This window comes from Seriola aureovittata, chromosome 21 (genome assembly GCF_021018895.1).
Source record: "Seriola aureovittata isolate HTS-2021-v1 ecotype China chromosome 21, ASM2101889v1, whole genome shotgun sequence".
In the NCBI taxonomy this organism is placed as follows: domain Eukaryota; kingdom Metazoa; phylum Chordata; class Actinopteri; order Carangiformes; family Carangidae; genus Seriola; species Seriola aureovittata.
In genome coordinates this window covers 20273824-20295943 of record NC_079384.1, presented here as the reverse complement: position 1 = coordinate 20295943, position 22120 = coordinate 20273824, and the positions used below count along the sequence as shown (strand labels likewise).

The window sequence follows — 22120 nt, the reverse complement described above, 5'->3', positions numbered from 1 at the left end:
TAGTTCCACTATTGTTCAGGCAAATGCCATGTGACTGAGCTGGAGTTTCCCCATTGGCTGTTGCTTTTTCAAAATGAATTGGCACAAACAGTTTCTATTATTTATTTAACAGAGACTGTAAATAAAGATGGACGCAGCCTCTGTGACATCACCCACAGGTTTCTGAAGAGCAGTTTTGAAGCTCAGAGAGAACTGCTCCACTGTTGCCATCTTGGCAGTGTCTGACTCCGCCCCTAACTCTCAACTAATCCAAAAATGGTCAGAGATGGGGTGTGGTGGAGCCAAGACGTCAGTGTATGCTGGTTTGTGGCAAGCATACATTCATCCACCTGTCACTCAAAGCAACACGTCCTCAATTCTCCATAACTTTAAACCTTAATAACATGTAACCCGGTGAGTTATATAAACAGTTGTCATGAAGGAGGAAACAAAGTTGATGAGTAAAGAGACTTGTTTTAGGATGGTAGCCAGAGATGCCTGTGGAAGTTTTCATAGTTAAGTTTTTAATATAAAAATCTTTGTGTGTGTTTAATGGAAAGCACTGTTAACTTTTTGTATCTAAAAGATTAAAATGACTTGATTATTCTTTACAATACTTCTCATACAAAGACGTCCAACACACGCACACCTGAGTGGATCAAAGAATATGTATTTTATTACCTGTCTATCTTCATGTTGTGTCCTCAGGATACATGGTGCCAGCCTCAGGGATACCCCCTCCAGAGACCCCTCACCTCTCTGGAGCCTGAAGATGCCAGAACTGCCCTGGACCTTTACAAACTGGTACATGGGACTGATTAGATTACCTTAAATTAGTTCTTCTCATTCAGCTCATTTATGATTTTCGATCCTTTTTTCCCTCAGATCATGAGGTTTACAGGTGAGTCAGACCTCAGCAGCTGGAAGGAGCAGATGTTGGGTAACTACATAGTTGAGAAAGGCCAGAGCCGGCCCCCTCTGAGGGACGAGATCCTGGCCCAGCTGGTTTACCACATGTGGGGTCTGCAGGAGGAGCAGGACAGCCTGAGGGGCTGGCTGCTGCTGACCTGTTGCCTCAGTGCCTTCACCCCCTCACCAACACTGGACAAACCGCTGCTCAAGTAGGTGCTATGCTCGGTGGAGGATATACTGTAAACCTGTTAACCTTTCGTTTAGTATGTAATCCTTTAAATTTGTTTATAGATAAATTAGAAAATCCTGGTGAAAACTAACAGGAATAATAACTTCATTCAGAAACCTGCCACACAAACGATGACCAAATGCATGATTGGTTTTAAATTAAACCTGTGTGCTGCTGTAAATAAGTAAATAAAATTAAATATTAAAAATACTAGAAATGAATGAAGAAGAAATGATAGAAACGTCATCAACATGGCCACTCGCTCACTCACTATGAATTCTCCAGACAATAACCTGCTCTATTCACACATGGGCTCAATGGGACATTAAACAGACTTTATACTGGTGAACTGACACTAATCATGACACATACAGCTCCTTACTTACTTGGATGAAACAAATCCACAGATTTTTGGGTGGACTGCAACAGCAGGCCCAGCCCTATAATCATGAATGTCACTGACTGACTGACTGACTTACTGACTGACTGACTGATGATATTTCCACCACTGGTCAGCTGAGTGCCGAGCCGCAGTTTACTGAGCTGCTCTGGTTTCCCAGCTGCTCAGAAACTGCAGGGAAGAGGAAAAGCACTTCCAATACACTGGGCCTCGCCTACAGTACAGCAAATAAACTACTTTCATTACATGGATCATTATTACTCAAGGAGGCAGAGGAATAACTAAACATAAGACACACTGAGCAGAGAGAGCAAGAGAGAGAGAGGAAGAGAGAGAAGTCATCGGTAATGAGGCTTGGTACTAACGACTATGACCAATGCTACATATCAAACAGAGGGAGTTAAGCATGAAGACCTGCCTCTAATAAAAGTCTGTTACGTTCTGGAGTTGAAGTTAATAAAGACTAAACTATTGTAGATCCAGACGGAGGCTGTGCTCTGTGTCAGAGACTCAATAAGAAAGAGGGTCTGTTTCGGGCTCCAGTGGTTCACCTGGTGGAACACGTGTTGTTTGGGTTTAGTCTTTGCCTGGCTGCCCAGGTTCAAGTCTGGCCTGTGGCCCTTTGCTGTGTGTCATCCTCTCTCTCTCTCTCTCTCTCTCTCTCTCTCTCTCTCTCTCTCTCTCTCTCTATCTCTCTCTCTCTCTCCTGAAAAAAATAACTTAATAAAACAAAGGTAGTCTGTCTCTTGTAACCTCCTCTGTGAGTGATCATGTTACAGTAAATAAATCACAGCTCAGTCTTTGTCTTTCATTTATGTGTTTGGTGATTTTGTCAGATGACGTCACCGTTATAAAATCAGGATTTGACCAGAGGCGGTCCAGACATATTTAAGGTTTTGACGTCGTCTTGTTTGGTCGAGACCAAAACAGAGAGTGAATACTTCACTTTGTCAGGTGAACATAAATGTGACAATCAGGAATGTTAATGTTGCTCTGCATCCAATTGATAAACAGAACGCTAACATATGAGCTATCAATTTTATAAGGCCAGAATTGTGGCCAAAAACACTGATTAATGCAGCTTGGGCAGTCTTACCCACTACTCTATGTTTGTGAGAATCATTAAATGACAGGAGGGTGGATTTGGATGTGTCACAGAAGGCTCGTGCATGTGTACCAACTATTTACTACCACCTGTCTGAAAACCACTTCATCTGTCTGAACATAACTCAGTGCTTCTCTTGCAGGTATGTGTCTGACCACGGTCCAGGGGAGTACCGCTCACTGTGCCAACACAAACTGCTGACATCTCTGCAGCTCCCAGCTCCCACTGCCCGCATCTACCCCCCCACCCAGCTGGAGTGGACTGCCAGTCAGAGGAAGGGCACCATGCTGCTGGACGTACACACCTTCAATGGTGAAACTGATCAATTCTGCACTGTACTGTCCTGATTTGGTTGTTTTTTAGCTCCAATATCAAAGTAAAAAATAACATCCTCCATGTTTTTTTCAGATGAGAAGCTAACGACTGAAGTGGAGTCATGGACCACTGGAGAGCAGCTGGCCTCATGGCTTCTCCACTCCAGGTGCTCACCTACTGTCAGTCATATAGTGTATTTACTTTACCTCACTTTGCTTAATAAAGTCCCTAACTGTACATCCTCCCTGATCGTCCTGCTGCATGTGCTGTTGCTGTGTCACAGAGGTGTGTCGGAGGCGGTGCAGGGCTGGTCCATGTCTCTTCTGACAGATGAAGGCTGGTCGGATCTGACTGGTTCAGACTTTGTCATGGATCTTCTGGCTGGAGCAGAAGCTGAAGTGCTGCCTCCACCAGGAACGCCCTCCTCTACAAACTCTGACTACCTGTTCAGCAGCCACGGAGACAGGTAGAGCAGTGAACGAGTGTGTCGTTTTTTTGGGGCAAGTCCAGAATTCCCACGGTGAGCATCTCTGTGTCTCTTTCCCTCCAGGATGCCAGCTACAGATATGGATGACTTCATCCCGCCTGCACCTCCAGTCCAAGCTCCTGGGCTGCCTCCTTTTGAGGGAAACCCATGGAGAATAGATTATCCACAGGAAGGTAGGTGTTACTGCCAATCCATGGTTTCTGCACCTGAACTCAGACTGTGCACAGGCCAGAAAAGTAACGCTCGTTTTGTGCACTTTACTGTATGCACTGTATCACATGGTTTGTTCTATTCTTATTAAGAACTACAAACATGGCCGCACTGTTCCCTTCTTTACTGTAGCAAAATATGCATTATCATGGTCGCTTCAGCCCGTTGCTGCGATACATTGCCACCATGTTGGACCGGGCTAGACATATAGGAATAAACAGAGGAGCTGCAGTTTTTCTGGATGAAAAGCTTTATAATGTTTATATTTTTCACCCAATTTCAACAAGTCTTTTTATTTGAGGGTTTATGATCTACATGGAGTAAAAATAAAAGTTTGGTCTCCAGTTACTTAAACTCAAGATAGATTAGGCTGTAATCACTGTTTGTGGTTGTATCAATGTTAGGTTTACATGAACTGAATTACTAACATGATGGAAAATAATTTGTTGTCATAAAGAGTACTTATAACTCACGTTACTGTGGGGTTTACAAGCAGGTAGTCACAGCCGTGATCAGCCTCAGTACATCAACACATCAGTACACGTGTCCTTCAACCTCTGTTCTCCACCTGTTTGTAGGGCGTGGTCGACAGATGGACGCCTACGTTGACGACTTGTTTGATCCCGTACTCGACCAAGGCCCTCCGGTGAGTGATGTCATCAGATTTATCTCATGATGTAAACTTTAACCTGTGGTTAGTGTGAAGGTTGTGTCAACCTGTAAGAGTGTGTTGACTGCTCCCTGTTGGATTGTGTATCTCTGGTTGTATCTTATTACTGAGAGTGTGGAGTCACTGGGTCGTGTTTCCTCCTCATCTCACAGTGTAATGTAATGACTCATTCATGTTTGTGTGTCTATATGTGTGCGTGTGCAGGACATGGACAGAGTGGCCATGCTAAACCGCAGGATGAGAGGAGGAGGAGGGATTGGACCCATGCAGCCTGGCATGTATGGAGCTGGTAGGAAAAGTGGATCTCTCATCTACACGACACAGTCCACATCATGTGGATTACAATCACTTAGTGTCCTGTAAAGTTGCATCATAAACATAATTAAATAGCCATTTTTCAAACATTATTATTATTATTATTATAATTTTTTATGATTATGTCTTTTCACCAAAATTGTACTGTTTTGCAAATGATTTGTCGGCCCAGTTGCAACAGGCTGGGAACCACGGTTCTATTGTACTTTCATGCATTAGCCAGTATGGTCTTGAAACATGTATGTGATATTAAAAAAAGTTCAGTTTTTTCCTGTTCAGGAAAACAGTAATACAGTCTACATGTCTACTTGACAAATGAAGTACATTTACAAATGCAACTACAATCCAGTTGAGCCTAAATGTTTCCTATAACACCTGTTTTTCAGGTGTGCCTATGACAATGCCAAGCTATCCTATGGGTAAGTGGAAGGTTCATGTGTTGCCATCTGTTGTAGAGATTTTCTCAAGCCTTCAATGCTTTTCAGAGGAAACAGGAAAAGACTGACTGATCAGATTTGTAATCCGTTTTGTTTCTCTCCAGGAATGCCAGTTAACCCTTCAATGCCCAGCTATGGTGCAGCTCCCATGATGCCAACCATGACAGCCATGCCAACCATGCCAGGTAATCCTCCCTACATGAACCTTTCATCAATTTAATTACAGAAGGAGGATAATTGAGAACATTTCACCAGTAACAGAGAAATAGCCTTACAGTTACAAAGTATTAGAACTCTTCTCAACATTTTCTTTTTTTCCTTTTTTATAGACAATATGTAGCCAATAGATTTTTCCCATCAGTAAAAGGGATGTATGTTAACAAAGGTTCAAGTGCATTAGCATGTTGGGAGACAATCCTGTACGTTATATAAATTTCAAGACAGAAAAAAAGAAAAGTTTATAAAGAAATTTATATATACACATGCTGAAATACTAATATACACCTACAATCGACAACAAGCAACCCATACACAAATGTAATATATCTACATATATTGAATTTCTATATATGACATATATGTACATATAGAATATAGCGCATATGTAAAAATTTAATGGAACCTATTAGAAATTGGAATAATTTCATATATTGACATATTTGTCTAGATAATACAAATATGTACTGTATGTGTAAACATGTGTGCTTATATTGTAGACCTATGTTATGTAAATATATATCCATCCCAAAGCCTGTCAGTATATGTTGGGTTATAAACAGTAAGGGCCAAAAGTCTGAGACCACTTTCCCAGAATGGGAAGAAATTAATAAGGAAAAAACATTTAAGCATATAGAATTTTTATATGCATGTTGTTTTAATAAACAAATATATACATTAAATATATATTTAATTTAATATATTGTTGCAACATATTATACCATAAAAAATTCATAATATAGATATTTTTAATTATGTACATATACAAATTGTAATATTGGTTTTTCATATGTATTATAAACTTATATCTTCATATATCCAGAGGATGTATATATGTGATAATAATGCACCCCCTTATATTGATATAGGGACATTTATATTATATTACATTTCTGTATGGGAAGGGTTAATTAATTTAACTCTAACTAATATAGTGTGGCTGAGACCATCGTACTTAGGAAACCCATTTTGACCATAACTTAGTGAATCTATTCATTTGTAGGCAAAGTGAAAAATAATATTCTCCATTGTGTTTGCTTCTATATCATCGCTGCAGCCATGATGATGGGTCAGACTGCCATGTCTGCTCCTCCTGCCTCTGACCCCATGCAGTCATCAGCAACACAGCAGGCCCTCATCAACCAGCAGGCTTTACTTATGGTGAGCAGACCACCCTCAGCATACTATTTCTATAGCATGATGGGAAATTATTTCCTCCTGTATTTGCCCCCCGACCAATGTCTACCTTCCCTCTGTTCAGGCGCAGCAGATGACCCTGCAGGCAATGAATCTGTCCCAGCAGCAGATTCAGGAGCAACAGAAGAAGCAGGAGCAGCAGCTGAAGAAGGAGGAGCAGCAGCTGAAGAAGGAGGAGCAGAGAAAGAAGGAGCAGGAGAGGAAGCAGCAGCAGCAGGAGGAGGAGGAGGAGGAGAGGAGGCAGCGAAGACGACAGTCCAGTCGGCGCTCCAGGGAGCGCTCTCGTTCACCCTCCCCTCGAGCTCCCTCACCTCCACCTCCCCCACCCAAAACACCTGCATCTAAATTTACTTCCAACTACAGGCAGCCTGAGCCAGAGGTATATACTTAATATTTTCATAATGTGCTTATTTACACATCCTTATCTACACTGCCCGATTCTTTACTGCTTTCTGTTTTTACAGTTTCTTCTACGAACTATTTGTGTTCATGTTTATACCCTTCCATCTTCTTCTTGTTCTCTCAACCTCTGACATCTCTACTTTATTGTTTTACCTGTTGCTGTTGCAGTAGCTTATTTTCCCCTTGTGGATTATGTGTCCAGTCTGTGTGCTCAAGTTGTATGTAGATGATGTTTTATATTATCTTCACAAACAAATCATTTTTACAGTCAACAAAACCCAGGAAAACATCAAAACCGGCGTTTTAGTCCCTCTCTCAGGACTTTCTGATTCCCCTACCCTGTATGTGGCTCACAGACCCAACCCCATTGGTTGCAGCTGGGGACAGAAATCTTTAAAAACTCTTAAAGTATTTTCCTGAAACAGCTGCTCACTGTAGTATTTAATCGAATGTCACTCAAACAGGAGGACTTAGTGGGTTTGTTGGGGACTATTTTCAGCCGTGGATCAATACACATTTGGTGTTCTAGTGAATAGAGCATGAACTAGTGCTCTGAGAACTAACCTTGGGCGATATCCAAAATGTAATATCTTGATCATGGGTTAAATTGGGATTTGTAAGGAGGAGAAGCCTTTGTCCAGTGTGTGTGTGTGTGTGTGTGTGTGTGTGTCCTGACCTCGATACAGTCAAGCTCAAATATTGCGATATACGATATTATGGGTATTGTCGTATTTTATGTTTCTGCTATAAGTCATGCTGCTACTTATGACACTTTATGAAAAATCTTGCATATAGGGGGAAATACTGTGACATTCAATAGCCCAACCCTAGAAGCAACATGTCGCCCAGCGCCACAGTGTGACTCAGACCCACAGTGATGCACCCTATGACACAGAGGAAAAAGATCAAGCCTTGGATACACAGACCAAACATGCATTCATAGTTCATTTAGCTGCACATGTGATTTGTTGACAATAAAGAAACTGTGTGTGTGTGTGTGTGTGTGTGTGTGTGTGTGTGTGTGGGTCCATTTCCTCCACAGCCTGAGAGAGAAGTGGACTTACCAGATCCAGATGACCTGCAGTCTTTCCGTGACAAGAGGGCGTACTTCCAAAAGATCGGTAAGTCAATCTGACAAAGCAGCCATTAGTGAGACTAATATTATAAGTTGTAAAGGCTTCGCTCACTGATGTTTAAATGCTTCACATAGCACTTTGAATCATTGTGCTTACACCAATATATTTTTGGTTTTCTTCATTCCTCACCATCCGTCCTGAAGGCGCTCAGCCCAACAGTGAAATCAAACCCCAAAAGCCTCGGCGGCTGCCCCCCTCCAACCCGCCCAGACAGCAGCAACGCTCCCCGCCATTATCTCCTCCATCACCCCCACCTACAAAATCCAAACCTAAAGGTAAGACGATGAAACAAGTTCAGGGGGCTAGATACTGTAGTATTTTGTGGCCCCTAAAGGAGAAGGAGTTGTTTTATTTTGTCCTCTTGTTTTTATTTTATTCTGTTTCTCTTATCCCACAGTGAAGCCTGCCCATGACCCTCCTGCCAGGGAAGCAAACCCCCCGAAACCAAAACCTAAACCTATCAAGCCTGAGGTGGAACCCACCTCCAACATCCGAGAAATCATCAAACAGTATAACAACCGACCACAACCAGACCCCAAACCCTTTGAGCCTGTCAGGTCAGTTCCAGTTCTCCATCTTCAACAAAGTTTCGTCATATCTAAGATCCAGCTGGATCCTGCCTGGACCCTCTACACCAACTGTGTGAATTAAAACTTCTGAATGGGGGTAAACCTCATTCTGCGCTTTCTCTTCTCTTTCTGCAGAAAATATAATAGAGGAAGGATGTTAGCTCTGTATATGTAATGTCGTCTGTAATGTCTGTCATATACTGTCTTTACTCTCTTCACAGACATCCTGTAAAGCACTTCGTAAAGAGGAGTGACCCCAAAGAGGAAGCTCTGGCTAAACTCAAAGACAAAGCACCAGTGTCAAATCACAAGGTCAGAGTTGTCCGGAAATGAATCCACCCTCATGTTTGATAAAATCTCTGTTTGATAAAATGAATGTTCCAAAATCATCACTTATGTCGCTAGATGAAACGGTCTTAATCAATTTTATTTGTTTTTGTATCAAAATAATACATCAGCTGGAGAATATAGCGTCGATAAAATAATGGAATCAGTATTTAAGTCCATAGAACGATAGATGTCTCTTCCTATTACATTGACAGGGAGCGATCACTCAGTACAAACGTATTTAGAATGAGAGGTGTCCTAGAGTTTGCCTGTCTCTGTTGAAATATCCAAATCTTTGGTAATATTTGGAGGCACAGTTGGGTGCCATAATGTTCTATTCCTCTATTGAAGACACTCATACTCCGTTCAGCTACCATTACATTTGGATCTGTAGGAGCACATACTGCTCTACACTGGTTTATATGGTTAATACATGGTAAGAGGAAAAGAAATATATAAAGAATTATTTCTTCAAAAATCTGCAATTGAGGAGATTTTATCTCTTCTTTGCAAAACCAGTCATTGGTTATTCCTGCACTTTCATCCAATTATTATCAAGAACTGCAACAGTAATAATTTGATATCATTAATATACAACTGGCTCCATCTGGTTCTATTGAAACCTCAGTATCCAAACTTGATGAGTGGAGGAAGATTTAAAAGGCGACATTCCAAATAATAACTGGAACAACACAAACGTGAGGAGACACAAACAGGCCACACCAATTTAAAGCTACATCAATGTAATTGGTTGATGTGAACTTATGTAACCAGCGGTCCAACTGAATAAATAAAGCCTAACAGTAATATGCCTGACACATGTTTTAAATGTAATGAGGTACAAGGAGCATTTTCACATTGTGTTTAGGATGGCGTGGAAAGGTTTGGGACATAGTCAGTATGAAATCAATACTCTCTGAAGCCACTGTATACTGTTTGATACATCCTCACATTTTCCTGTCCGTCTTTCCCGCCTGCAGAAGAAGTGGGTGCCTCCTCCAGCGCCCGGGAAGCCTGAGAGGGACCAGTCTCCTCTCAGTTCCCCTCCGTCTTCACCTCCCTCCACCGGGTGCCCACGCGTCATCTCCAGCAACATGAAGCAGAAGCAGCGCTCCCTGGAAGACCTGTTCGGCTCGCAGCGCTCCAACCAGCCTCCGCCCGCTCCCCCCGACTCCCCACCGCCTCCTCTACACCTAGCACCCAACCTGCAGGAGATCCCTGACCCACCACCCATGGCCGCCCCATCTCTCAGTGCGACATTAGGTTTACCAGGATTATAAAAGCCTCTTATATGATCTCATGTTTTAGCTGATAAATGTTGCTAACGAGCAGTTTCATTCATGTGCCCTTCATCTACTGTTTAGTACCTGAAGCTGTGATGCTGCCAGAGGAGGACGGCATTCGCTCCATGCTCCAGCGCTTTTCTGCTGGGGTCTACTTCTCTCACTCCAACATGCCGGGAAAAGTGTTCATGCGAAAAGAAGTAAGAAATAAACACACACACACACACACACACACACACACACACACACACACACACACACACACACACACACACACACACACACACACATTTATCAGGAGACCAGTCATTCACTTATCCCATATTTTCCTCTTCTTCTTCTTCTTCTATGTAACCTTTGTTTCGATTGTTTCTTTGATAACTTATGATTCATCAGCTCCAGCAGCTGAATTATCCACAGAGATTTCCTCCTCTCCATAACAAACACACCAGGGGGTTAAAACCAGTAGAAACACAGAATAAAGCAGTTTACATTTAAAAATCAGTGATTAACCGACACAGTTGAACAGACACAGGATGAGCGGCTGGGAGCTGAGCTGTCTAACATTTCCTCAGCTTGTTTCTCTGATAGCTTCAGATCCAGACGTCCGACGACTAAAATCCTTCATCTCTAAAATGACCTGTACCCCCTCCTGAAAGTGGTTTCAGATGCGCATTTCTGATTTCAGCCATTTGCCCTTAGATGGTCTGTGCACACAGCGGTGGGTAGGGACAAAGTAAAGCATGTGGAGCATCATGTCTCAGAACAAACCGCACACGTCCTAAAGAGGGAATCATAGTCAGTATCCTGCAGCCGGAATGTGCTGCTTGTCTGGAGAGTTGACGTGTATCAACGTGGAGAGACGGGACAGTGACGTATCCTCACAGGTCCTCGCTGATGTTTGTTTGTTCCCTTTGAACCTCACTGACCTCTCCAGCAGCCGCCACCCCTCCAGACAGGAGTCGAATCAACCAATCAACTTGCGCGATGCACAGGTGTATCCAACTTGTAGTTGAGATTCGGGAGGAGGCATAAGCAAAGGCTCCACTGTGACCTACAATGACTTTTTATACGGTGGCCCTGAGCAGACACAAGCGTGGTCCGCTGAAGGTGTATTCCTAACCACAGCAGTGTGGGTCGAGTTCAACCCAAGACCGTATGCTGTATATCATCCCCTCTCTCTCTCTCTCTCTCTCTCTCTCTCTCTCACTGTCGCTGTTGAATTAAGGCAAAAAGTAGCTTCTTGTTCAATGCTTTGTGACTTTTGAAGTGAAAAGCATTGAACAACAAGTGCGTCCCAATCAGGTTCATCACTTTTTAGTGTCCCCCGGAAACACTTCCGTTGTGTTGTGAGTGTTTGCAGCACACGTGTTGTTCAAATCTAACCCTAACCCACCATAGAATGAATATTTACTGTATAATATATGTATAGAATATTAACTTTTCATCTGCACCACCTGCACCAGGAGAAATAACAAGGAAAAACACAGCTGTTTTCACTCTGGTATTTCACTAAACATTAGATTTGAACTGGACACCTCACTTCTATAAAAGCCCACTTCTCTAACCATAAGTCTAATGTATTTGTCTCCAGGTGTTTTATCCCAGAGAGATGTTCAACCAGCCTTACATCCTCAACCTGCTGTGTGAACAGGTTAGTGGATTTAAAGTTGTCTGATACACTGTATATTTATCTACAGTATTCTTCATGCACTTTAGAGGCAGTAAACTCTCACGCTGACATTGCCGTTGTGTAATGTTTTTAAGATCATGAGGGACACATACTCCGACGGCTGTGTGAGGATCAGCAGAGAGGAGAGGAGGAAGATGAAGGATCTGCTGGGTGAGGGTTGTGACAGATTATCAGCAGGCTGGATGCTGCAGTTGTTGCAGTGTCAAATAAAATGTTCATAATACAAGCTGAGAAAAACATCAGGATCTCTCTCTATCAGAGGATGGAGGGAATACTCTGTTTCAGTATGCACAGGATCACTCACTATCATCTTTACCGTTCGTCCCTCCATAGCCAATTTCAGTGTGGGAACGACTATAAGCACCATCCAGGATGACCTCATGAAGAAGAGGATTGTCATGGCCGCTCGAGACAACTGGGAAAACTACTTCAGTCGACTGTTCCCTGTGAAGGTGAGATGAAAGCATTGCAGGATCTATTATTATATGGCATTGCAGCTACATTCATAAAGCACATTCCACACACAGAGGCAAATTTAAAGGTACAAAAAAAAATATTAGAACAACATTCAACTAGAATCACCTCCTCATGGTTTTCTGCCTCCTCCACTCAGACTAGTTTCAGGTTACATCCTTGTTTATCCAGAGTCATTATGACCATTTTTGTGAATTTTTTTCATAATTGCTGTGTGAAGTCTTGAGTAATGGCTTGAGATATTGCATTCACAAGGCCAAAATCATGTTTTGGGAGGTCACAATGACCTTGACCTTTGACCTTTGACCACCAAAATCTAATCCCTTCATCCTTGAGTCCTTGTGAATGATTGTGCCAAATTTGAAAATGTCCAGGCATTACAGAGATATCATGTCCACGAGAATAACCTGAAAACAACCTGGACGGACAACCTGAAAACAATATGCCTCCAGCTCTGACTGTCGCCTGCACCGAGGAATAAAAACAGCAAAGCAATATGAAACAGAATAAAACTAATTAAGATAGAATAAAAATGAATGAAATACAGTTACAGTGCGGTGATGATTTTTACGTTTCCCCAAATGCAACAAAAGAAATGAAAGTGCAGAAGAGAAATATTCACCATTTACAAATATTAAAAACACCTTTCCCTCCTCTGTGTGTGCTTGTTGCAGGCGGACGGCGGGGATGCTCAGGTGCTGGGTGTCTCTCATCGTGGGATTCATCTCTTGAAGGTCATCAGAGCTTCAGGCATCATCCCCAAACATCTCCGTCTGCTGAGAGGCTACAGGTAAACAAGCAACTGATCCAACACAACGGATCATCACTTCGTTAAATCACTTTGTGTAAAATGGTTTGAGTCTGAGGAAATTGATAAGTTTTCATTTATGTTTCATGCTAAACATTTGTCCCAACCTAAATGGGATTTCAAGATATAAGGAATGGCTTTGTAACCATATATAAATGTTACTGTGAGAATAAACACAAATCAAACATACTTGCAACACCATTGCAGATTCAGTCTCTAAGGGCCATTCTGAAATAAACAATGCATGAAATCTACTGTGGCCTCTATCTGACTTGGCGGTTGGCAGTTTGATACCCAGCAGGATGAAAGTGTCCTTGGGAAAGACACTGAAGCCCAGATTACTCCCGGTGGCCAGGGCAGCGCCGTGCACATCGGTTATAGATAATAAAAATGTTCTGTATTTAATCCAAACATTGATCTTTGAAACGAATGAGAGAAATACTTGCTTTTTAATGCCTCCCTCTTGCTGCAGGCTCACAGGTGAGCTGTGATGTCACAGCCACACAGACAGGTCTCTATTGGAGAGAAATATCCGGCTCTGTAGCTGCCAAGTTCTCCTCTGGGTCATTAACTTTGAAAGCAGTTAAATGATGTTGATGAGAGCGGTGAGAGTAAACTCAAACTGTGAAACTCCAGCCTCTAAAGCCTGAGACGAACTGCAGAGTTGGTGATAATCCTCTGTGGGTCCATCAGTACAAATGACACATTTCACATTAAACAAAGTCATTTTTCCAGTGTAGATATAAACATTTGGATTAGTGCAGCTTTAATTCATAATATCCTAGGAATTCTCTCATATTCATTCTCTACTCATTCTTCTACAAGCTCTACTTTTTATAATCAATCTGATGTTGTTGCTTTCATTTTAAACTTTGTAGCTCATGTCTCTTGCACAGAATTTGAACTCAGGTCTGCATGACTGTAGTTTTGCAGAGTTGCTGTCGGTCGACCTCCAGGGTTCAGACCGAGTGGAGCTGGAACTGAAGAGTGAGAACCTGGTGCTGCAGTCCGCCAGAGCCCCTCAGATCACCGCCATGATCCGACTGTTCCTTCAGGAGCTCATCAAGGTAGTTTCTTTATCGTCATCGTTCATTTTATCATCTGTCCTTTTAACGCTCTGTGGCATCATGGCCATGACCATGTGACACCCCGATGCTTGTGTCAGAGCCCCATCACTTTCAGCCCATGTATCATCCTCCTGGACGTCTGTCTCTCTGCTCTCTAGGACTCTGGCCATGTCGTTGCCCTGAAGAGTTTTGTGACAGATGACAAGAGTTTGCTCAGTTTCAGCAGAGGTGACATCATCAAACTGCTGCCAATGGAAGGACTCCAGACAGGTGAACTCGTCTAACTATCTAACTGTCTGTCTGTCTGTCAATTTTCTCAGCAAGTGCTCATCCAATCCACTTCCAAACTTCCAGGGTGTATTGCTGAGGACCCGAGGGAGCACAGTGTTGACTGTGAAGGTTTTTCGATGAGTGGTTCTAAAGAAATATCGCTAATATAATATCGCCTTTCTACGTTACTTGATGTGAACGAAAAGCTGGAACTACTTTACAAGGGCAGTGCAGCGCCTGGACATTTTATTTATTATTCCTAAAACCCCTGCACATGCCAGGGAAGGTGGAACTCAACTGCATCTGCACTTTGAGTGTGAGGTCAAGCAATCAGCTTCTAGCAACAGGCACATTTTGAAAAGACACTGCACTAGTTGCAATGATGCTAGATGTACTGTATGTTTGTGATAATCTCAGGTTAGACTTTGTCTGGTCTATTTACCATCAAATAACTTTTCTGTGTGTGGTCCATAGGCTGGCGTTTCGGTTCCATGGGAGGGCGCTCTGGTCTTTTCCCAGAAGAAGTCACTCAGCCATCTGCGGCCCCGGACTACCACTGCTTCCACCTTGACCGAAGAGATGATAGGAGGAAAAGCATGAGGGGTGCTACACCTGTCAGTCCGCCCAAAGGCCACCCATCTCCAGGTCCCGTCAGCAGACGCAACGACAGGGCTGATTCGAAGCGGCCCAGCAGAGAGGCCTTGCCCCAGGGTTTGGGACAGGGATTGGTGTCAGGATCAGCACGCAGCTCAATTCAGGGCTCAGTACTTGACATGGAGATCCTCTCAGCCATGGCTAAGTTTGCCATGAAGTACTTTAGGTAATCATACCTAAAAAGATGTTGAATATGTTGTTGATTCCACTGAGGTAGTTTGGTTTCATGTAACATGGTGTGGTTAATTCTGTGCTACTGTTATTTCTCTATTAAAGAGTGGGGGGTACAGGTCTGCCGGCCAGTGGAAGGAACTTTTCAGAGGTGGTTCAACACACACAGGTAAAACTTCCCATGTTTGTGTAATTGTTCCTCATACATTTTTTGTCCGTGAACACATCTGTACATGTGTACAATAAGCCTTCGTATAAGCTGCTGTCTGTCTAAAATGCTAGAATCACTGCAGACCTGATTATAGTGAATTAACTGCTGCCACTGCTGTTGTTCACTCGCTGACTCGTTTTAAGTGATTCTGCTTAGACATGGTCCAAATCAGAGGTCAGACGTTTCAAATTAAATCCCCAGATTGTTATTAAAGATGTCATATAGATGTATATAACAGCTTGCTATCGAAGTTTCCCAGATATTTAATTTCCTTAGCTGTCAAAGTGAACAACCATGTTAGTGAGACTTCCTGAATAAATACAATTTAACTAACTGAAGCATGTTTTATTTTCATGCAGGTCCCCATACAGGAGTCCCTCATCCTCTACAATGATCCTGAAATCAATGATTTATCCGTCCAGTGCTTCACGAGTGAGTTCATCCACACTAACCTGCTAACATTCACTGAGACCACTGTTTTGTTTGTTTGTTCCTCCGTCATCCTTCCATTTATCTGCTCCTCCAGACTTGATGCAGTTCATGGGTGACATACCAATGAAGAAGAATAACAACCAGTCAAACTGCCTGAGCCATATCTTACTGGTCAGTGTCATTCACACTGTATATCTGTACGATACATGGATTTCAGATAGACTGAGACTTTGACTTTGGGGTTTAAAGAAGAGTTTCTCTGTTCTGTTCAGCTAGGGAAGGAGAAGGAGCTGCTGAGAGATGAAATCTACTGCCAGGTCATCAGGCAGACCACCAACAACCCGACCAAGTGAGTCTCTGGCATTTTTATATCATATCAAGCACATGTTAATATCAACTAATGACAGGAAATAGATTAATTCCTTAAGTTCTGCAAATTCTTAAAGCTGATATATTAATGCTTGGTTGATTTACTTTAGTGCTAAAGGAAAGTGCTGCTTTCACATTTCTGTGATTTTCATCCAAACTCTACAGCACATACACAGTAAACACAGGGGAGAGCAGCAGCAGGCGAGCATTGAGAACCAAAAAGCAAAATCTTAACCAGCAACAAGAGTATCACTCCAGACTTTCTTCTCACTATTTCTTAGTTATGGTCTGATCATTGTGCGTCACCTCCACAGATCCAGCTGTACCCTCGGCTGGCGGCTGCTCAGCCTGATGACCGGGTTCTTCTCCTGCTCTGGTACTCTTCAGCCGTACGTCACACATCATCTACACTCCATCTCTCAGGACTACGAGCACCCATACCAAGGTAGGAGACACACAAGACAGTGGATACACGCTCATATCAGCTGCAAATAACACACACACACACACTCCCACAAAAATGCTAATCTTTACACGTCTTGCCCCTCAGAGCTGGCACGCTTGTGTCAGGATAACCTCCAGCGAACTCTCAGTTTTGGCGGTCGCCGTAGCCTCCCGTCAGATATCGAGATGGAAGCCATTCTGGTAAGTTAATATACACACTAATGCACATGAAAGCAAATCTCTCATGATGTTTTTCAACTGTTTTTGCTATGGTTTCCTGCAGGCTGGCAAAAACTTTCGCCGTACTCCTCTCCAGCTGCCAGGAGGCGTAGACTTCGCCATCAAGATACGCAGCTTCACTGTAAGATTGATTTAAACCTGCTTATCTTTGAACAAACCATCTGTCTGTTTGCTTAGAGTTAACATCCCTGCGGTTGTTCTTCTTATCTTCCACTAGATGGCAGCAGATGCGGCAGCAGACATCTGTAAAAACATGGGTCTCTCAGAACCCGCAGAGATCAAAGAGTTCGTCATCCTCGCCATTAGACTCAAAGGTAAATTAGATTGATGCTCTGTGTACGTGATGTAGTGAAGTGGTGTTAGACTCATATATTAGTTTAAAGATGTGATCTTAACTGTTCTTAAATTCTTAGATTTTAACTGTAGCTTGTTGTTTACAACAGGCCCTCATCCTGAGTTAAATATATTGATGTTATTTTTCTATATGCCTTCCTCCTCCTCCTCCTCCTCCTCCTCCTCCTCCTCCAGCTGATTCAGCAGCTTTTCTACTCTGACTAAAGTGAAATTCTGGAACATCTTACACAAAAACAGATGCTTTTGTCCGTCAAAAGATTAAATTTAAAGGGTCACGTCAGTAAAATGACATGAATAAGGTATTTTCTCATGTAACTCCAGTAGAGTGTTTGTCAAACTTTTTCTGACCAAGGACTTAACCACTAAAATGAAACTCACCGACCACCTAACTCCACAAACACCCCCCAAAACCAGCGAGGTCTACTACTTCTGCGGAAGTATGGTGAGCTTGCGTGGAAATACAGTATTACAGCTGGGAGTTTGAATGATCAAATACCCGCATCAAGTCGCTTCACCTTGCCTCCTCTGTCCGAGGTTTAATTCGATTTTCTTGTAAATGACCTGATCCTAAGCCACCGCTGCATGATCTTGTCTGTTGTCCGTGTTTTATAGTTAATAGGCTGATAACTGGTGAAATTTAGCGCAGTCCCAAGGCCGGCTAACCGTTAGCTTCCTCCACATTTCCCTTCAGATGTAACACAGATCATTTTTGACATAAATCGTAAAAGATAAACCTTAAACTGGCGAAGCTGCATGAGTAGAATGGTTACAGTAAAATGTTTATTAGTGCTGATAAGGTTCAATAAGGCAATCCAATAATAACATGTGGAGTCTGAGGATTTGCTGCTGAAATGTGGCTCTTTCAGAACAACCGAGTGAACCTTTAACAGCCGCGTAAGATGCGAGTTAAACAGATAAAACAACAGGTTAACAGATTGGTGTCCTGCTCCTCCTCCGTCAGGCGGGTTGGTGCGCCCCCTCCATCCTGAGGAGTATCTGTTCGACTTCCTGCTGGACGACAACTCCATGTTCTTGTCTCTGAGGAGAGTGATGTGGAGGAGCCCCCTGTCCTTCAGGAGCGACCTCTACCTGGAGTTCCACTACCAGCAGGTGACCAGCTCAGTTCACAGCAGCTTCTCTAACCACTGCTCCAGCTCCCATCTCACTGTTATCTATTTCATCTGTGTGTGTGTGTGTGTGTGTGTAGCTCCTGAGTGACTACCTGAGTTGGCGGCTGATGGTTCCTCTGGCTGCAGATGGTTCTCCATCAGTCCAGCACATAGCAGAGCTAACAGCTCTGCAGCATCTGGCTCAGGGACAAGGGAACCCCCCCTCACTGTGAGTCTCAGTCTCAGTAATCCAATACTGATCAATGCAGGACTGTAATATTTGTGGAGACTGGTCCGTTGGTTAGCATAGCTTAGGATAACGTCTGGAAGCAGAGTGAAACAGCTAGTTAAAGAATACACCAACACTGAAGCAGGAATATAAAACTTTGCGGTTTGAGGGGGAGTTTGAAGCTGGTACTATTTCCTGACAGTGTATCCATCCACCAGGCACAGAGCCAGGCTAGCTGTTTCCCCCTGCCTCTGGTCTTTATGCTAAGCTAGGCTAACCATGTCCTGACTCCAGCTCAAAACTTAACACACAGACAAGAGATTGATATTGATCTTCTCATCTCACTTTTGGAAAGAAAGCAAAGTGTTCAACTATTCCTGTAAGGCGTTGTATACAGGAAGTGCAGTTAAAATAATAAACATATAACATCAGCAGAATTTTTGATTAGGATGAATGTATATATTTATATATATTTAAGGAACTGTGACAAAGCTGTGTAGTGTACCAAACTAATATCACTCCACTATCATCTAAATATAAGTATGGGTTTTGTGTATTGACACCTGTTTGTGTGTTTGTCTGTCAGGCCAGAGGTGAAGGAGTACCTGCCCTCACAGGACAGGGTCAGCATTAAAGCTGAGGAGATCCATTCACTGTGTCTGCGTCAAATACTCACCCTGCAGTCCCTCAGTCCTCAGGACGCCAAGATACGACTCATCAGTGAGTAGTACCTCCTCCTCTCTTGTTTCCTCTCTGCTCTCCTGTTTACATCATAACTGATAATAACTGTATTTGTCCGAATCTTTCAGAGTTCATGAGCACGCTGCCTTTGTTTGGCTCCAACACTTTCTTGGCCCAGAAGGTCAGCCTGCGTGGCTGTCCCTCCCCCTGCGTGGTCAGCATGGGCCCTGAGGGAGTGCTGTTCATTAACCCTAAAACACAGGTACAACATTGTTTCTAACATTCATAACATTCAAACTTAACCTTTTTCATACTCAATTATTATAAGGTATAAATGTTTAGGCAAACTGTAAATGTAAGGTCAAGTGTCACAAAGTCTCACATTTTCTTAGTGTAAGGTCTCAGATACCATCAAATTTGACTTTTTATTTTTTCACCAAGAAATGCCAGATTTCTTGTCAAGACTCCGATGAATCCAGAACAAGTTTAGGGGTACAGCTTCACTCAGTGGCAATCCTAGCTGTAGAAAACTTTTGGCAGATGCTACAATTTACAGATGTACCCTAAACGCCTCAAAAGCAAGCTATGGAGAGACCTCAGAGCTCACATCATCAGAGGCACTGTGTCTTTATTGGAAGTTTAAGGGGGTTTATAGTTGTCATTACAAAATGTGCAACTATGAGGGGCCATCTGGGGGCCCCTTTTCCCCTCTGGCGCTTTTCTACACATGTCCATTTCACATGTTCAGGGATTTAGAGTCATTTTTCAGTCAGAAACAAGTTAGGTTGGTAAAGCTCGGATCTCAAGCAGCATTTGGCCTCAGTTGGGACCCAAATCTCTCTCCTGATAATAAAGAAATTCTGAGTGGATAACAGACACTAACTGCCCAACATGTAGTATCATCCATCTGATCACTGACGTTTCTCTCCTCTGCAGGAGCACGTGTTTCTGATTCCTCTGGCAGATGTGCAGTCCATGAAAACCATCCGCGCCAAGAAACAGGGCAAAATGCCATCAGTCGACATCAATTACGGCAGTCCAGCTCGGCCCGCAAAAGTCACCATTCATCTCAAACAGGTGACGACTTACACTTGTTATTACATATTGATTTTGTATAATATGATTACACAGGGAATATAGTTGTAATGAGTCCTGAGAGAAACCCTGTCGTAACAGAATGATCCGAAATTTCCTCCAGCGTCACATGAAAAATTAGACATTATTGTCCATAAAGATATTTGTTGAGGAGCAGTGGGAAAAATGTACAAATGGATATTTTTATATGAACAACAGTGTAACATGTCATAGTCTCAGCTCTATTGAGCATGTTAGCATCTCCCTCATCACTGTTTGCTTTTATCGGCTGCAGCCTTAAGTTTTGATTGAGTCTCACAGCTTGGAAGCTGCTGAACATCTTGGAGCATTTAGCAGCTAAAGAGACAGACATTTTTCTGATGAACAATGAATATTGGACTGACATTGGCAGACCCAAATCCATGCTAATGCTGCTAACGTTTGCTGGATGTGTAAAGAGAAAACATTTCGCTAAAACAACCTTGATATCAGGTTTTCAGCTTGTTCCACTGTGACCAAGAAAAATCGACACTTTTTCCTGGCTTTATGGGAACTGGCTGTTGCTATGGATTTCATTATATTTAAATTTAAAAATGCACTGGTCAAAAGTCAGATAAAATAATCCTGGAGATTTGTGCACACACACCTCAAATTTAATGTGTCCCTCTGTCTTCCAGGTGAAAGAGTTGTGCCACATCCTCGCTCTGATAATGGAAGAGTTGATTGGGCCACCAGCCAGCAGCTCTGTTTCCAGTAACCTGTAGAGACACACACACACACACACACACACACACACACACACACACACACACACACACACACACACACACACACACACACACACACACACAGACACTTGCACAGTGTGTGAGTTTTTGTTAATCACTGTCTTCTGTCACTGACTTTATTTTTATGTACTTTTTTTGTTAATTTATCTTTTGTTTTTTTTTCAGTGTAACTTGAAAACTGTGTCACTAATATGAACAATGAACATGAATACACAGACATGATGCTGACATCATCTTCAGTGTTAGGTTGTCTGAGAGGAAATGATTATACGATTCAGGAGTGACTGGCGTAATTCACCAGCTGTTGTATGAATGTCAACCAACGCCTTAAAATTGCTTTCAGTGTAAAGTTTGTCATTATCATTATTGGAAGTTATTTTAATAATATTTTGAGATATATGAGAATAATTTATAAGCATTAAAGATATATGTTGATTTAATTCATCTCATGTTTATTTCTTTTATATTTTCTTATACCGATGCTGCAACAAATGTAACTGATTTTGAGAAAGAAAAGTTTCTGTTTTAAATAGATTCTAAACTTTCTGTTGTAACTTTAAAAGAACTGAACATGATCTGGTTTGAAGTGTAATGTCCATCTCTGCTGGAGCAAACAAGCACAATGTCATCTATTCCTTAACCTACTGTACTAATTACTTTTTGAAGGAATTACTTAAGTCTATAAAATGTCATAAAAGAATAAATATATTTAAAGTGATGTGTTCTGTTTTGTCCAATCAAGTCCAAAATATATTCAGTTGTAAAGCCGATTAAAAGGTGCAAATAGAAAATGTTTGCACTTTTTGTTCGTCAGTTTCAATTTTAATTAATTTTCAATGAATCATTTTAGCTCTTATTTTCAT

The 22120-nt window shown here is 42.3% G+C and overlaps 1 protein-coding gene across 2 annotated transcripts in view; it reads left to right on the top strand.

Moving 5' to 3' along the window:
- myo15b (myosin XVB) overlaps nucleotides 1-21975 on the top strand; it is a 29115-nt gene extending 7140 nt beyond the window's left edge. For both annotated transcript variants that reach the window (XM_056366934.1, XM_056366933.1), the window contains 39 exons: nucleotides 688-783; nucleotides 865-1100; nucleotides 2768-2937; nucleotides 3034-3106; nucleotides 3224-3406; nucleotides 3491-3600; nucleotides 4216-4283; nucleotides 4512-4596; nucleotides 5009-5041; nucleotides 5164-5244; nucleotides 6333-6436; nucleotides 6537-6851; nucleotides 7917-7995; nucleotides 8154-8285; nucleotides 8408-8567; nucleotides 8801-8891; nucleotides 9887-10157; nucleotides 10271-10389; nucleotides 11784-11843; nucleotides 11957-12032; nucleotides 12216-12334; nucleotides 13031-13146; nucleotides 14090-14231; nucleotides 14390-14501; nucleotides 14976-15321; nucleotides 15432-15495; nucleotides 15897-15969; nucleotides 16064-16140; nucleotides 16242-16318; nucleotides 16653-16783; nucleotides 16889-16983; nucleotides 17066-17143; nucleotides 17240-17336; nucleotides 18338-18486; nucleotides 18584-18714; nucleotides 19301-19434; nucleotides 19524-19657; nucleotides 20332-20472; nucleotides 21147-21975. In XM_056366934.1, coding sequence (XP_056222909.1) covers nucleotides 688-783; nucleotides 865-1100; nucleotides 2768-2937; nucleotides 3034-3106; nucleotides 3224-3406; nucleotides 3491-3600; nucleotides 4216-4283; nucleotides 4512-4596; nucleotides 5009-5041; nucleotides 5164-5244; nucleotides 6333-6436; nucleotides 6537-6851; nucleotides 7917-7995; nucleotides 8154-8285; nucleotides 8408-8567; nucleotides 8801-8891; nucleotides 9887-10157; nucleotides 10271-10389; nucleotides 11784-11843; nucleotides 11957-12032; nucleotides 12216-12334; nucleotides 13031-13146; nucleotides 14090-14231; nucleotides 14390-14501; nucleotides 14976-15321; nucleotides 15432-15495; nucleotides 15897-15969; nucleotides 16064-16140; nucleotides 16242-16318; nucleotides 16653-16783; nucleotides 16889-16983; nucleotides 17066-17143; nucleotides 17240-17336; nucleotides 18338-18486; nucleotides 18584-18714; nucleotides 19301-19434; nucleotides 19524-19657; nucleotides 20332-20472; nucleotides 21147-21233 — 4845 coding nt within the window. In that variant the 3' untranslated portion in view covers nucleotides 21234-21975. The remainder of the gene's footprint in view (nucleotides 1-687; nucleotides 784-864; nucleotides 1101-2767; nucleotides 2938-3033; nucleotides 3107-3223; nucleotides 3407-3490; nucleotides 3601-4215; nucleotides 4284-4511; nucleotides 4597-5008; nucleotides 5042-5163; nucleotides 5245-6332; nucleotides 6437-6536; nucleotides 6852-7916; nucleotides 7996-8153; nucleotides 8286-8407; nucleotides 8568-8800; nucleotides 8892-9886; nucleotides 10158-10270; nucleotides 10390-11783; nucleotides 11844-11956; nucleotides 12033-12215; nucleotides 12335-13030; nucleotides 13147-14089; nucleotides 14232-14389; nucleotides 14502-14975; nucleotides 15322-15431; nucleotides 15496-15896; nucleotides 15970-16063; nucleotides 16141-16241; nucleotides 16319-16652; nucleotides 16784-16888; nucleotides 16984-17065; nucleotides 17144-17239; nucleotides 17337-18337; nucleotides 18487-18583; nucleotides 18715-19300; nucleotides 19435-19523; nucleotides 19658-20331; nucleotides 20473-21146) is intronic.
- Nucleotides 21976-22120: the final 145 nt, after the last annotated feature.